Source organism: Alligator sinensis, unplaced genomic scaffold (assembly GCF_000455745.1).
Source record: "Alligator sinensis unplaced genomic scaffold, ASM45574v1 scaffold1295_1, whole genome shotgun sequence".
NCBI classification, from domain to species: Eukaryota; Metazoa; Chordata; order Crocodylia; family Alligatoridae; genus Alligator; species Alligator sinensis.
In genome coordinates, this window is record NW_005841880.1 from 2,064,008 (window position 1) to 2,079,470 (window position 15,463).

The following is a 15,463-nucleotide window of genomic DNA, read 5'->3' on the forward strand; positions in this document are numbered from 1 at the left end:
GCACATTTTGTCTCCAGCCGCGCCCCCCGGGAGGCCCCACACTGTGAAGTGATACTGCCTTGAATACCCCTCGCCGTTATTTATTTAATTAAAAACCTGATTTCAAAGCAGAGCAGGGGCCTGGCTCGTGTTTCCTGCGGCGGCAAGGGGAAGGGCTCCAAGCAGGCGCGACGCCTTCGCTCCCATGAGCAGGGCACGCGGCTCCTGCCCGCAGCTGGTACAGCAGAGCCCTCCCTGGTGCCCATCGTGGAGGAGCTCACGTCATAGTCATAGAAAAGGAGGGTTGACGGGACCTCAAGGGGTCACATCTACTCCAGCCCCCGGCTCCAAGCAGGACCAGGCCCAACTACATCACCCCAGCCAAGGCTTGGTCTACTCCTGTCTTAAAACCCTCCAAGGATGGAGAGTCCACCACCAGCCCCGTATCGCCTGCTGGGTTTCACGGGCCTGTGACCAGCGAGGCAGCAAGCAGCTGCCTCCTTCAGACCCAGCGTGACGGCCAGTATAGAAATACCAGCGTATCGTGCCAATGAGGCCCCTTTGTGCCAGGAGACCTGTGCCCACCATGGGAGCGCTGGCGCGACTGGGTTACAGCCACGATCGCAAGGCTAATAGCTGGGCCGTGCAGAAGGCAGCGTGATGCGATGCGGCTCAGCTCTCGTTGCCCGCAGGTCTTGGAGCGCGAGAGGAGCTGCGTCGGCCGGGCCCTCCCCAGATGCCAGGAAGAGGCCTGTGGGTCTTTACACACCGCTGGTCCCGCCACTGCGAGCACGTGCAGGCTGACGCCGTGTCCATCTATGCCAGCATCGCTCCAGCTGGCTTCTGCTTCCCACGCTTACCTGTGAAAGTCAAGCCGAGCAGTGGGGAGCCAGTTGTGCAACTTCTGGGTCCTTCAATCCAAGCAGCAAGACCGGCCTGGCCGTGAAACTGCTCGCTAGACGGACGCTTGGGGCCGGGGAGCAGCCAGCTGCGATTCTCTCCCTCCCTGCCCCAATTTCAATCGCTGAGGTTCCCCTAGCAGCTTCTGCTCACGTGGCCTTCGGCCCGCAGACTCCGGGAGAGGCGTGGGAGTAGTCCCTGCTTCAACTGGAGGTGAATCAGCGCTAGGGAAGGGTGGAGGGACTTGCCTAAGGCTTCATGGTGAGTCAGTGGCAGAGATAACAGGACCCCGGAGTCCTGGCAGCCCACCCTTTTCTAACCACTAGTCCATCCCTCCTCCCAGAGCTGGAAATCGAAGTCCCCACTGCCTTAGTAGTGCCCTATCACGATCCTTGATGGCCCTGCATGGCTGGAGATCCTCCGGCTCCTCTCCCCTGGGCCCTTCCTTAGGGGAGGTATCAACAGGCCCAGACCTGAGCCTGAGCAGGACAGGTGGGTGCTTGGAGGCACTGTTTGTCGGGTGCCTCCGGGCCTGGAAACATCAGATCCCTTCCCCATCCCTGACAGTGAGATGCCACCCTGAGCCCTGGCTGTCTCCTCCTCCCCTTCATAGCAATTGGCCATGGCAGGGCTTCCCCTCCCCTGCTCCACCCCTGCTTCAGGCTGCAAAGCCCCCTCCCTGCCCACCTGTGAACAGGGTGCCTGGGCACTTCTAGAGCCGAGCTGGCAGCCGGCTGCTGGGGACCAGCCCTGGGGCTACCACCTTCCCCCCCGACCCAGACGTAAGGACAGGAGGAAAGGTAGGTGCTGCCTTGGACAGGCTCGAGCGCTGGAGACTTTGGAAAGGCTGCATGCAGCAGCCAAGGGCGTGCATGTGTGTAACAGAGCACAAGAGCCGGCATGTGTGAGGCACGCATGTATTTGCGATGTGTGGAGTGGCACACGGCTGGTAGCGGGTACGGGACGCGTGCGTTGTGCTTCCTAGACCAGCTCCTTTTCGAAGCGGTTTAATAAGCGATGGATCCGGGTTAAAAGCGCCTTTCAGCGGGCTCGAGGGGCTGGGGCAGCGCTGGAGCAGCCGAAGGGGATGGCGGCGCTGGAAGACAGCCTGGCAGAGCCCGAGAGAGGCATGGGCACAACGCGTTCGTGCTGCGGGAAGGTTTGGGGCGGGAGGGGAGCCTTGAGTCGCGTGTGATGTGGAAGTGTGTGCGTGTTCACACGCATGTGCATCCCATGTGCGCTGGGAGAGGAAAGCGTCTGACATGTCAGGCTTCGGATCCAATCTGACCCACTGTGAACCTCCCCAGCCCCCCTTGCACGTGGTCCCTCGGTTGCTGGAGCCTGGCAGGGCCGTGCTCGGTGCTGTACGTGGCAGGTGCCTGGGGAGCCCTGGACAAAGAGGAACCAGAAGATCACTGGAAGTCGAGCCAGCCTGCCCCACTTGCCTCCCCACTTCGCTTAGAGAGCATCCAGACCTGCCCGCCCCCCGATAGGCACCACTGAGTCGTGCCCAGCCTGCACCATCACGGTGGTAGTGATCTGCTGAGCGTGTCGGGTGGATCTCTGCAGATCCCCACAGCCCTGGCCTGACCTGCCCCCACTACATGATCCCTAATGTATTGCTCCTCCCAGCCCAGAGGGAGTCAGGGGTTCACGGGCAGCCGTGGCACGCAAAGACAAGGGCAGCAGGAGGCTGCTGGCTACTCAGGGGTGCACAGATCTCACCCTGCTCCTGGCTGGGCAGATGCCCGGTGCTTACCCACGGCATCCCCTGGGCTTGGCGTGAGCTGCCACCCCAGCAGCACATGCCCATCCAGCATCCCACTCCAGCACCCCTGCAGGGTGCATGGGTCCAATGCCCGGGTGTGGGGGCATCTGCCAGGCACCAGCTCATCCCACGAGCGCCCGCAGCTTCTGATCTCGAAGGGGAAGCCCAGAGCTCAGCCCCGCTCCAAATGGGTCTGGGGGCGCCGTTCGCACAGAGCGGTCTCCCCCTGATCCCCTCCGCCAAGCTGCGAACGTCTCGCCCTGTCGGCGCTGGCAGCGAGAAGCATCGTTGCTGGCGGTGATTGCCTATTTAGCGCCAAGCTGCCGCTCCCTGAAGAGACATTCAGCCGCCTGCGCTGCTTTATAGTCTCCGCCGAAGAGTTAATCTCCAGCTGGGGACAGGCAGTAACCCTCCCTGATGGTTAGCAGACGTGTAACATGTGCAGCGAGCCTGGGACTGGCTTTGCCGAACAGCCAGGCTGGGCTCCCTGGGCTTCCTGTGCAGCTTGTTCTTGCTTTTGGCATCCTTTTATTCCCCTGAAGGGGCCCATTGATAAAGAACATGAGACTAAAGGGCAGGCGGCTCCGTCAGCAGCAGCTCTGGGGGTCCAGAGCGGGGGCAGGAGCTGGTTGCGATGCTCCCCATCCCCTTTGGTCCCACGGTGCTGACCCCGGGGCCAGGTGCGGCAGCCCTCGCGTGTCCAGGGGGGAGGTGGATCTGTGGCCCCGGCCTCTGTGTAAGGATTCGGAGCCCTTTGCTGAGCTCAGTCCCCTCATCTGTAAAATGGGACTCATGTGGGGCAGGCCCAGCATCTGGCCCTGATCTGGGCCTGGCTCATTTCCACCCTTGGAGAGGAGCTGCATCCTTTCCTGCTCATCACGCCTACGTGCAGGGGTGTGGGGGTTGTGTCATGACCTGGGGTTTGCCCCCTCCCTCTCCAGGAGGAGTCGTGGCCAGGCTGGGCTGGGGTCTCCCCGCTGCCCCAGAGGGTCTCCAAGCCCCTCTTGGAGTCCAGAGCCCCCTTCCCCATCTGCATGCCTCCAAGGCGAGCTGCCAGCCACAGGCGGCGCGGGGCGGGCAGTGCCGTGGATCTCACGCTCGGCTTCCACGGCGCCGGAGCCAGGCGAGCGGTGCATGGGGACGGGTGTTACAGGGGGTCGGGGTGGGTTGTCCCCTATCAGAGGGGTGTAGGGGTGAGTGGAAAGCCATCATGTCCCCTCCCTGCCGGTCCGGGGGGCATCAAGGGATCTACCCTTCCCCAAGAGCCACCTTTTGGCTGGCACACCGGAGCTGCGAGATCCAGTCCCCAGATCTCTCCATCTTTTCTTCTCCAGGGCCGTCGTGGCACGAGCGTGAGCATGTGGCAGGGCCTGGTGCTGTCGTGGCTGCTCTCCTGGGGCATCGTGGGGTCAGGTGAGGAGCCGGGGGTAGAGGGGGAGGCTGGAGCAGGGCGTAACTCAGAGCAGCCTCGGGGCTGCTGCGCCGGGAGGGAAGGGGAGCCCTGGGGGGGACGGAGGCACGCGTAGGGAGGAGCTGGCAGGGCCTGGACCTGGTCCCCTCCCCTCCCCACCCCGCACATCTGCTAGGCAGGTGTCCTCCGGGGCGTCACATCTGGGGAGGCCGTGCCTGCTCCCCCATCCTGCGGGTTCAATCCTCTTGTGCAACACAGCTGTTCCCTGGCACGCCTCATCCCCTGCCCCCGCGGCCTCCTCTGTTGCATGCATCACTGGGAGACACGGTAGGACGTTCGGCCTCTGGCACTCGGGGCAGGGGGAGCTGCATGGGGGTTTGCCCTCAGCCAGGGCAACCCCCACCCCGAGGCTGAGGGCCTGGCTGGGCATAGGGTTTTTTTGGGAGGAGATGAACCGTGCTGCAGCTGGCCGGAGATGGCAGGCGAGCGGTGCTTGTGTACAGGAGCCAGGCGGCACCCAGGGAGGTAGAACGGGGGTCCAGGCTGCCTGGGGTAGTGGGGGAGCTGGGTGGGGGAGATATGCCCGGGCACCCGCTGCTCCCACCCTTGGCAAAGCTCCATCCCTCCTGCATCTCAGCATCTGAGAAGCAGGGAGGGGCTGAGACCGATGCAGTCCCCAAGCTGCCCCCCTCCCCTTGGATGCCCTGACCTCTGTCCCCAGGAGCCCACGGCACCCTGCAACCCAGCTGCGGCACCCTCACCCTGCGCCCACTGCTGGCACCGCTCGGCTCCCAGCTGACCGCCTCTTGCTCCCTGGTGCCTGGCTGCCTGGGAGGCAGCTCCCCCCGCCCCGGAGACCTCATCTGGAGGCTGAATGGGGAGACCCGGCAGCTCATGCTGCAGCCGGGAGACCCGCGGGGCAACGGCACCCTCACCGCCACGGCCGTGCTCACTGCAGAGCAGCCCCGGGGTGAGCTGGGCTGCTACCTGCCCCGCCGGGGGGGTCTGCACCTGCTGGGCACGGCAGCCTTCCAGGCTGGGGGTGAGTATGGCCTGGTCTGGATGGGGGAGCCCTGAGCATCCATCACTGGGTGCAGGGTAGAGGGGTGGGGGCTGCCCAGCTTCTCCGAGACCCTCGCTGTCTTGCTCGCAGCCCCTCCCGGCAGCCTGCGGGTCCAGCGCTGCGTCAGCTTCTGGGCAAGGAACATCACCTGTTTCTGGGACCCCGGGCCGGAGACCCACCTGCCCACCACGTACACCCTCAGCATCACCGAGTGAGTGCCCTGCCGGGCTGCGGGCACCAGGAGGGATACAATGCCTGTGCCCCGATAGCCCGACAAGCTGAGAGCTGGGGGTTTTGCACCCTGTGCAGTAGAAATGGGACACGTGTAACCCCCCGGCACCCCTGCGTCTGGCACTGGAGGTTGCTGACCGGAGCTCTGGGCCGTGCAGGGAAGTGGGGCCCTGCCGGTGGAAGTTCGCCGACACCGGGACGTGCGTGTCCGGCCGGGAGACCCGCTCCTGCACCGTCCCCGTGAGCAACCTCTTCGCCTCCTTCAAGGTGCAGCTGAGGGCTGAGAACCCGCTGGGCCAGGCCAGCGCCCCGGCCGTGTGCGTGCATGGCATGAGCATCGGTAAGACCTGGGCTTAGCCTGGCCTGGACCCAGGGGCTGGAACGGCTGGCGGGGCCGGAGCTCTCCCCAGTCTGTCCACAAGCCACCTGGGCCAGCTGAGCAAGTGGTCGGCTCTCATCAGCCAGAAGATCCAGGTCCGAAGCCTGCCCAGGTGCCCTCAGCCCAGGCTGGGGTGTGTAGAGCTGCCGCTGACCCCCATGCCCTTCCCCTGCCAGTGAAGCTAAGCCGGCCCGAGGTCAGCGCCACGGCCAACCGGAGCGACTGCTTCCACGTGGCGTGGCGGCTGCCCAAGTACGAGCTGGCGGACGCGGCGGACGCACAGTATGAGATCCGGTACCGGGCGGCCGAGGAAGGGGCCTGGGTGCAGGTGAGCAGCGGGGGGAAGGGGTCGTCCCTTCGAGCAGCTCGGCTGGGGCAGGGCTCAGCCTCCTGCCCCACCCCAGAGCTGGGCGCATGAGGGATGGATCCAGCCTTTAGCCCTGCGCCTTGTGCCGCTCCACCCAGCTGGCCCAGCCAGGCGCCGCTGGCTCTTCCTGGTCCCCGGGGTGGCTGGAAAGAGCCCGGCTCGGCTCCCAGGCACCACAGGCAGTTGCAAGGGAAGAGGGCCCTCAGTGCCCTGCTCTCCGGCAGGTGGAGGCAGCGGGGAGCCCGCGGGCCGTCGGCGAAGCCTCCCCCTTCACCACCTACGCCGTGCAGGTGCGCGCCCGCTACCGAGCCGGCGCCTTCCCCTGGAGCGCGGGGGGCCCGTCCTGGAGCGACTGGAGCCTGGAGAGATCCGTCACCACCCTGCCCACGGGTATGCCACAGCCCCATGCCACGTGGCAGCAGTGGGGGCTCCAAATGGGCTGTTTCCCCACCTAAGTCCCAGCCCGAGTCTAGATGAGGAGGGTGCAAGCTGGCCCCCACCAGGGACACCACTACAGGATCGGGGCCGCTCGCCCATGGGTGACCAGAGCTCTCCCTGCCACCCTCCCACCCGAGAGCGGTGCCCAAGGGGGCCCCGATCCTGAGCCCCCAGCATAGCCCTGAGCCGCTCGCCCCCCCTGCCCTCTGACCCGCTGCATTTCTCTCCTCCCCGCCGGCCGCCAGCCCCATCGCGCGGGCCGGCGCTGTGGAGGAGAACTGGCGCACCTGGCACGGGTCAGCACAGGGATGTCGTCCTCATGTGGAAGGTAGGAGCCGGGTGGCAGTGCCCTACTCGCGGGGGCTGGGAGATGCCCTGGAAGGAGGGCTTGGAGGGGCGAGTTTGCACCACCCAGCGCCGACACCTGCCCCCTGGCCTCTGCTGGCACTAATTGGGGTGCTTCAGCTTCAGGATTGGGGCTGGGGGCCAGGCGGAGAGGACGACTTGGTCCCACAGACTTCAACATAGCCCAGGGGCAGGTGCTCCGGGCCAGGGACACCAGGGCTCGTCCACACAGGGGCTTTCTGAAGCATTAATCCGGAGTGAATCCGCTCCCACCGTGCTGTGCTCGTGGCCCCGCATGTCTCCCCAGACCAGCATCGCCTTCCCCCACTGCAGCCCCTGCCGCCCGGGGAAGCCAATGGCAGGATCCTGGGCTACCGCCTGCTGTGGCAGCGCCGGGGGCGCCCGGCCGTGCCCGCCTGCATCACCAGCGCCCTGCGCTGTGCCCTGCAGCTGCCCGCAGCCGAGGAGCACGTCTTCCTGCTCAGCGCCCACAACGCTGCCGGCGAGTCGCCCACGACCCTGCTGCGGGTCCCGGCTGCGGGGGCCGAGGCAGGTGAGCCCAGACGCCCCCCGAAGCAGGCGGGTAGAGAGGCCTCGGGGTGGGTGTGAGGGGTTTGGAGACCACCATTTGGCATTTGCCTCACTCCGTGCTCCTTCCAGAGCCATTGCTGCCGCTGCCCGTCCTGGTCTCCCCGGCAGGCGACCGCAGCCTCCTCCTGCAGTGGGATCCCCCCGGCTTCCCCGTCTCAGCCTACATCCTGGAGTGGGGGCGGGCGGCGGAGCTGGGGGGGCAGGACCTGGACTGGCGCGCTGAGCACGGGGGCATCAATAGCACGGTGCTGGCGGGTGAGTACCTTGGAGCGAGGCTTAGGGGGGAGCTCGCGGGGGGTTGCCCCACATGTCACCTGCTGGCAGGGGCAGAACTGGAACCCAAGGCACCGCGGGGGGGGGGTTCCTTCCCGACCCCTGGCAGTGCAGAGGGGCCCTGATGCAGGAGGGTGGAGGTTTCCAGGATGAAATGTGCCTTGGTGGCTTAAACCCAGGGGGCATGGGCTTGCTGAGGATGGAGGATGGGGGCTTTCCCCCTCTTTCCCCCGCCGCTTTCTGCCCCCTTGTAGAGGCGACCGAGCCAGGGCACCTCTACAGCCTGACCCTCTATGCCCTGAATGACGGAGCCGTCCGGGCCGTGGGCTCCGTGTACGCGTACTCCAAGCAGACGGGTAGGTGCCGAGTGCAAGGGGCGAGGCTGAGTTAGCACGGCCCTTTGCTAATTAGCCTGCCCACGTGCTAACTAGCCTGCCCACACCGGGAGCACCGGAGCGCCCGGCTGCAGGGCAGGGGGAGTTCCCGGGGCAGCTGTGGCCGCTGACTCTTCCCCGCTCTGTGGTTCCAGCTCCGCTCCGGGCACCGGCACTGCAGCCCGCGCGGGTCTGGAAGTCCCAGGTGGAGGTGCAGTGGCAGGAGCCCTCGCTGGAGGAGCGGGGCGGCTACATCCGCAACTACACCGTGTCCTATGCGGAGCAGGGTGCGGGCGCCCGTGGTGAGGCCAGGGCCAAGCTGGGGGGTGGCACAGGCAGGGTCCGGCCCGCAGCACTGACTGGGGCATGTCCTGTTTGCAGCGGTGGTGGTGAACGGCTCCATCCATCGCTACCTGCTCACGGGGCTGGCGCCCGACACCGTGGTGCGGGTCAGCGTCACCGCCACCACCGATGGGGGCAGCACCCAGGGTCCCATCCTGTCCATCCGCACCCGGAGCTTTGGTGAGGCCTGTCGGGGACCCGTCCTGGCCACCCCGCAGCCACCCGCCACGGTGCCCTACCAGCCCGTCGGCGTGAGCCCCGCCACTCCTTCCAGCCCCTGCTTCCCTGCCTCCTTCCTTTAGCCCCTGCATTGTCCCCAGCCGCTGGGACATTGCGGAGGCAGGAACTGGTCCGTATGGGCCTCTATGGGAGCCTCGAGCTGTTCTAGCTGAGCACGGGTCCCCGTCGGGCCGCATCTGAGGGGCCTTGCGCTGATCTCTGCTCTCTCCGCAGATGAGGGGGAGGTGGAGCTGTCGCTGTCCTCCCTGGGCGTGGGGCTGGTTCTGCTCATCGCGGCATCCCTGGCCTGCCTCCTCAAGCACCAGCTGTATGTCCTAGGAGCCTGTCCTTGCCCCCAACTCCTTTCTGAGCCTCTCTGGACTTGCGGCGGGTTGGGCTGGGTGGGTACTCGGAGGACCTCCCAGGTGCTGCGGTCCTGGATGGGGGGGGAGGAGAGGCAGGTATGAAGCCAGCCTAGTGTGAGGCCATTAGACGGAAAGGGTCCCGGCCGTGGGGGTGGGCGGCCCACACAGTCCCTGGGGCCTGGGTCTCAGGAGCCCCGAGTCCATGCTGTCTGGGGTAAGACGCGGTTTTCCTCCCTATGCGCACTCGCTGTCGGTCTCTGCAGCATCCAGGGCTACCTCTGGCCGCAGGTCCCCGACCCATCTAAAAGCCACCTGGCCAGCTGGATGCCACAGAGAACGTGGCTGGTGAGTGTGCTCTTGCCCCGCTCGGCTGGGTCCGGGGGGGCTCCTCCTGCTGTGCACGTCTCTCTGGTGCACGTGCACACACGCATGTGCTTGGCTGAAGCCCGTTGCTCGATCCCCCATGGCTTGGAGGGTGACGTGCATCTGCATTGTCTGCCAGACGCTGTTGCTCCCACTCGCTGATGCCACCAAGGCTTCCCCTGCCCCGCCGGCATCGGCCCACAGCCCTGCCCAGTGCAGCCAGGCTGGGGGCTCCCTGCCTCTGCCCCATTCACACTGGCCCCCCACACCCATCCGCCCCCTGGCACAGTGCTCCCCGGGTGAGCACATTGGCACTGCCCCAGAGCAACGGGTCTCTTAAGCTGCAGATGGAGGACCCATCCCCAAGGGCCTGAGAGCTGTGGGGGTCTGTGCCCCACCCCCAAACAGCCGGCAGGTGCGGGGGATGCACCCCATTCAGCTGGCTACATGCCAGTGCCCGCTCTCTGCTCCCTCCCCTCGGCTCCGGTGCCCGGCGGGTGGCTGGCACGTGGCCGGTCACCACCCTGTCTCTGCAGGACCTGGTGGGGTCCCGGGAGGAGCAGCATGAGAAGCAGGGAGCGGGGAGCTCCCATGTCGCCCTCGACTCCATCTCCAGGATCGTCTCCAGCCAGCAGCGGGAGCAGCTCGTGCCCACGTCTCTCCTGGAGGGCATGTGGGCACTGGAGGTCTCCAGCACAGGGGATAAGTGCCAGGCCATTCTCCTCCCCTCCGAGCCCCCTGGACTCACCCCGGACACCGGGGCCCAGGACACGGCCGCCTACCGGAGCAGGGTGGAGTATTCGACGGTAGTCTTCTGGGCATATAGGGACCGAGATGCCCCCCAGCCCCTGCCTACCCCCCATGGCAGCGCTGGGCCTCACCCTGAGCCTGCTGCAAGCCCCGGGGCACCAAGCCCAGCCGCTGAGGACCGGGACTCGGTGTCCCCGGGAGAATTCCCGCTCCTGCTCACCCTGGTGATGGAGGGAGGAGACGTCCAGCCAAAGGGGGTCCCCGCTGTGGGGAGCCAGGGCTCTCTGACCCCCTAAGACGCCGGGGCAGCGGGGCTCATTTTGGGTCCTCCTGGCCTTCCCCTCGAGCAGCAGGACTCGTGCCAGCTGGGAAGAGCAGTGCCCGCCTCCCTCTGGTTTTCACACCATGGCGTGGCCCGTGTTTCCATCCTGCCCCGGCCTGGCCACGTGCTCCCTGCTTGGTGCCACAGCCCACCATTAAAGCTCGGGAAAACCCCTCCGGCCTGAGGCTTTCCTGCTGTCCAGGCGGCTGCGACTTTCGGGTCCTGCCTCGAAACCTGTTCTGGGATGGCTGCTTCCCCCCAACCACCCCGTGTGCTTCCTTCCTTTGTTTGCGGACATCTGCCTGCCTGAGCTCTCTCGCAGCTGGCGCTGTGTCAGGGATGTACAGCACCTGGCACTCCCGGAGCAGAAGCCTCCAAGGGCCTTTCAGCCAGGTGGCTGAGTCCAGATGAGGTGAATCTGGGTGTTAATGGCCTGTTGGGGGCAAGCCAATGCCATGTGAGTCAGGACGGGGTTAATGGGAGACCTGAGAGAGGGCTTGGGCTGGCAGGGTGGCAGTGCCCAGGTAGCCTGGGGAGAGGAGCAGAGATTCCCTGCAGCCAGGTTAGCCTGGTTGTCTTCCCTTCCTGAGTCCACAAAGGCCAAGAGAGTTTCCTTGTGGTTTGGACTTGCTGGAAAGCAGGTGGGAATTTCCCGTGGGTTAGCTGGGCTCCCCCAGCTTGGAAAGTAGGGTGTGGGGGGTGCATGGCTGTGGGGATCAGCTGGAAAAGCAGGGGGGAAACTGAGGCAGGGGTGCTGCCAGGCTCACAAGGGGCAGGCGATGCCCCTGAGGGCTGCGGGGCTGTGGGCTCTGCTCCTGGGGACAGCGGGCTTCGGGTTGGACCTGGCAAAGCACTCGCAGCCCAGAGAGACAAGGCCAGGGTGGGGGGCAAGGAAATGGCACGGCAAGGAAACCAGCTGCGGGCAAGTGTGTGCCACCCCCTTCGGGCCCCTCTGGGAAGGCTAATTAGTTCTGCAAGGACTCTAATTAATCGCCCCACCCCCACTAATGTGTCTGCCTGGGGGCTGCACACGGGGCTTCAGCCCCGCAGCTCCTGGAAACCCCTATCCAGGGGATGGCAAATGAAGGGGAGACGGGTTCCCCTTAGAGCAGCCCCACGTGCTGGGCATGGCAAGGGGAGCCCGAGTGCCCTGCCTCGACCCTGCCCATCCTCCACGGATGCACATGCCCTGCTGTTAACCAGGACGGGGCTGGGGGTCTGCATCCAGCCCTGCCCTGAGGTCCTGCCTTCCCATGCTGGCAAGCCAGTGGGGGGTTGATTCCTCCCCTCACCCCGCAGCAGGCATCCAGCAGCTGCAGCTCGGCGGTTTCGACGGCAGAGAGCAGCAGAGCCTCGTGCATCCTCATCCCCGCTCTCAGCTCCAGGCCCTAAGAGGAGCCCACGTTGCTCCCTGTGCCTACTATGGACCCCCGAGCTCAGACCCTCCCAGGCCCTTACAACGCCAAAAGCCCCCCACTTCCCCCTGCTATGGGTCCCCAGGCCAACCCCTTCTCTAGCCAAGGCAGAGGGCCCCGTGCCTCCAACCTTTCCTACTAGGTGGCAAAGCTGAGATGAGATTTCCCATCCCTCTCCGCTGCCTTTGCTTGTAGATCTGGTTGTTCCTTGGGCAGGGCCATTTTGGCCGGGTCACCAGCACGCAGGGGTGGTTTGTCTGGGGTTTCTCTCTCTTTTGGGGAGCCCAAGGAGCGGGTGGAAATCAGGAGTGCAAAGCCAGGGAGTGGCAGGTGGGCTCGCTGTGGTCTGGGCATGGCTGGTGCCCTGCTGGGGACATGGGAAGCCGACCAGTGCCGTGACCCTTGTGTAAGGATCCGGTCCCTGGTTTTGCAGTCTCAGCTGGGGAGCGGGGATTGTCAGTACCTGTGCGGATGCAGCAGTGCTGGCAGGAAAGCCTATCCCTTGACCTGCCACGGCCTCACCGGCCTAGGATGCCAGGGGAGCTCCTGGCTCAAAGGCTACTGGGCATGCAGTGGGCACAGCTCCCCTGGACATGGGGTTGGGGGGGACGACACACAAGGTGTGTGCCAGAGCACAGCCTGCAACAGAGTCTGGAGTAGTGTCCGAACCCACTCTAATATGGCCTCTTAAGTGCTGCCCACCCAGGCATCACATGCCAGCTGGAGGGGTTGCTCTGGTGCCCACTGGCTTTGCATGCTTGCCTGCCGCCCATCACGCAGGGGTGGCTCTGCTCTGTCTTTAGGCTGCCTTGCTCTTGCAAATGTCTCGGGACCCTGATCTTGCCACGAGCATGCTGGAAACACCCCTCTGCCCCACTCCCTCCAGGTGGAGCGGCTCCCTCGCCCCCCAGAAGCCAGACTGAGCCTGCGGCAGGCAGAGGGGGGCCAGGCTTCCACGCGCAGCCAGCTGCCGATCCCAGGCTCGCGGTCTGTGCTGCCCACAGACCATCCTAGCGAGCACGCTGGGCCGCCTTCCAGCCCGGCCCCGGGAGCCTCGCATTGGCGGGCAGCCGCACGGCCTTGTATGGCTCTCTGCTGCGTTGTGCTCCCATTGCCACCCACTGCCCGGGGTTGCAACCTGCAAGCACCATGTTAGCCAGGGACTGGGCTTCCTCTCCCAGTGCCCTTGCACCCCCCGGCTCTGGGTAAAGCAGCTCCTGGCTGGGAAGAGCAGCTGCCAGGCTCTGTTTGTACAGCGGCAGGGGCTGAGCAAACAGGCCGGGGGTGGGAGCTGGGCTCTTCTCTGCACAGAGCGGGGCCGTCAGGGGGGAATCTAGCAGGCGCGTGTTGCCCCGTGGGTTACAGAAGAGCTTTGCTAGTGAGGCCTCTGGTACCAAAACAGGCGACGAGGCCGGTCAGCTCATGGGGCACATAGCACGCCGTCTCTTGGCGCATCTGCCCCGCAAAGCGGACAAGGCTCCGTGCCCAGCAGACGCGCCGCACGGCTCTGTTGCAGCCACCTCTGGGGTGGAGAGTCGCCAGCAAGCGCAGCATGGGCGCAGGGATGCCACTGGGGTGGGGCTGTCACGACACCACAAGCAGAGCCCCTCCAAGCCGGAGCTGTTTGAAACCCCGGGGGTTTGCTTCAACCTCCTGCAGGGGTGAGAGGCGAGGAGTGCTGTCTGCTCGCTCCCAGGCACAGAGCTAAGGGATCTGGCATGGGGGCCCGAAGCTCTCCCTGCCCCTTCTCCCCATCTGACCCCGCGAGGGGGTGGCATCTCTGGGGAAAACCATTCTCTTTGCTGTCCCTTCCCCTGGCTGCCGGAGCCTGGTTTGCCCCGTCTTGCAGAGCCCTGGGCCACCAAGGAGCCGCCCTTGGAAAGCAAAGCATCCCTGCCTCTCCCTGGCAGTGGACGACACTTGCTTCACACCACACCCCATGGCACCTAGGGACCTTGTGCCCTGAGCACTCGGGGTCCAAAAGGCAGAGGGGAGGAAAGCCAACTTGGCAGGGAGCAAGGGGGGAGGTAGAAAAACACCCACGGGCAAGGCAACACCTATCCGGGGCATCTGTGCCCTGCCAAGAGGCAGCAGGCAGGCTCCAGGGGCAGGTGTCCCCAAGGATAGCAGCAGACACCAGCCCACGGGAGGTCCAAAGTCCTCCTGGATACGCCTGCATGCGTCACCCCACCCACTGGGGACTCCAGCCCGCCTGCCGCGGCTGTGGGGTGGGGAAGGCAGTTGGGTCTCAGCAGTACCCACCCGCAGGCTCTCCCAGGAGACCCACCCTCCCAGCTCCGCCAACATCCACTCTCTGGCTGGCGGGGAGCCAGGGTTTTATAGGGGCCTTGCCTTCCCACAATCCTCTGCAGGAAGTCAGTCACCCGGTTTTGGGGGTGACGGACAGCTTGTCTAGCCAATCACCTGTCTTCTCCCTCACTTCCACTTATATAAGGGCATCCCTGCAGCCCAGCTTTCTTCCACACCTGCCACCCCTGGGCAAACGCAGCGCCAAGCCCGACAGCTCCGGACCCAGGTCCCGGCGACGGCAGGGCCGAGGCTTTGGCTTGCGTCGAGCCAGCCGGGCTGCGCCCCTCCTGAAACCCCAGGACATCCTGAGAGCGTTTCCAGGCCGCCTGGCTTCCCGCAGTGACCCCGGGCATCCTTTGTGAGCCGGGTGCGAAGCATTTAAATAACCCATCTCGGCAGCTCGTGTTTGGGCGGCTTCTCTGTTATTATTCCATTTCCTTCCGTTCCTAACCAAACCTCAGCGCCCGGCTCCAGGCCCTGCCACCAATGGGAAGGGAACGGATGGGATTAGCAGGCCGGGGCCTGGCGTCCCCGCGGCGCGCTCGCGCTGTCCGCCCGGGAGACTTGGAGCTTTGCACGCTCTCAATTTTCCACCGCTGGCTCCAGATCCGCTTCCCGGCGAGGCTCGGCACGCTGCCCCGTGGCTCTGCGGCACTTCGGGTCCGGCCGTGCTCGTCGCACAGCCAAAGCGCGCGGGGGCCGAGTCGTGCATCGGCTGCTCCGCGATAGCTGCCCGTGCGTGTGCCCGCTCTCCCCCCGGGGGAGTCAGTGAGAAAGGAGGAAATAAACGTAGCGCAGCTTCCACTTTCCCCAGGGCACGAGTGCGCACGTGGGCCTGGAGTCACCCCCGCCCCACGGAGCTGTCGGGACGGCGGGACCCCTGCATTCACGCCCTTCGCCTTTGGGGCTGAGCCCCGGCCTTGCCTCTCTTGCTGGCTTTCCCAGCCCTTTGTGGGGGGACTCTTGTGCCCGCTCCTCCCACGGGCGAGGAAGGGCAAGGTCCCCCCTGCTCGCACGCCCAGCTGCCTCCTGGCCGCAGCAGGGTGCGTGCGGGGAGCCCCAGCCCGCGGGCCGCCCCGTCCGGGGAGGGGAGCGGAGCGGAGCGGAGCGGGAGGCGGCGCGATGCCGGCTCCGCCCCGGCCCAGCCCGGCCCGGCCCGCACTTGAACTCGTCGGCAGTCGGGCCGTGTCCGCTCGTCCGTCCGTCTGTCCGTCCGTCCCGCCGCTGCCGGCCGAGGCCGCGGCCGAGGCCGAGCGCC

The 15,463-nt window shown here is 65.9% G+C and overlaps 1 protein-coding gene and 1 long non-coding RNA gene across 2 annotated transcripts; both read left to right on the forward strand.

The window, feature by feature from the left end:
• The first annotated feature begins 4,329 nt into the window (after positions 1-4,329).
• LOC102384569 lies at positions 4,330-4,908 on the forward strand. Its single transcript, XR_323099.3, has 3 exons — positions 4,330-4,385; positions 4,491-4,583; positions 4,780-4,908. It is a non-coding gene; the product is annotated as an uncharacterized LOC102384569 (long non-coding RNA).
• Positions 4,909-4,952: 44 nt separating this feature from the next.
• Positions 4,953-10,648, forward strand: LOC102370521 (interleukin-6 receptor subunit beta-like). Its single transcript, XM_025196567.1, has 13 exons — positions 4,953-5,100; positions 5,212-5,332; positions 5,511-5,692; positions 5,908-6,059; positions 6,323-6,488; positions 7,189-7,434; positions 7,542-7,727; positions 8,000-8,101; positions 8,275-8,421; positions 8,501-8,641; positions 8,915-9,008; positions 9,309-9,390; positions 9,945-10,648. Exons 1-13 carry the CDS (start codon positions 4,953-4,955, stop codon positions 10,452-10,454), a joined length of 2,277 nt encoding a protein of 758 aa, XP_025052352.1. The 3' UTR covers positions 10,455-10,648.
• Positions 10,649-15,463: the final 4,815 nt, after the last annotated feature.

Excerpts from the sequence above, each read along its gene's own strand:
- LOC102370521 (XM_025196567.1), top strand. The coding sequence starts at position 4,953 with ATGCTGCAGCCGGGAGACCCGCGGGGCAACGGCACCCTCACCGCCACG. Across the intron at positions 5,333-5,510 it reads TACACCCTCAGCATCACCGA|GGAAGTGGGGCCCTGCCGGT; the intron begins GTGAGTGCCCTG and ends TGGGCCGTGCAG. Across the intron at positions 6,060-6,322 it reads AGGAAGGGGCCTGGGTGCAG|GTGGAGGCAGCGGGGAGCCC; the intron begins GTGAGCAGCGGG and ends GCTCTCCGGCAG.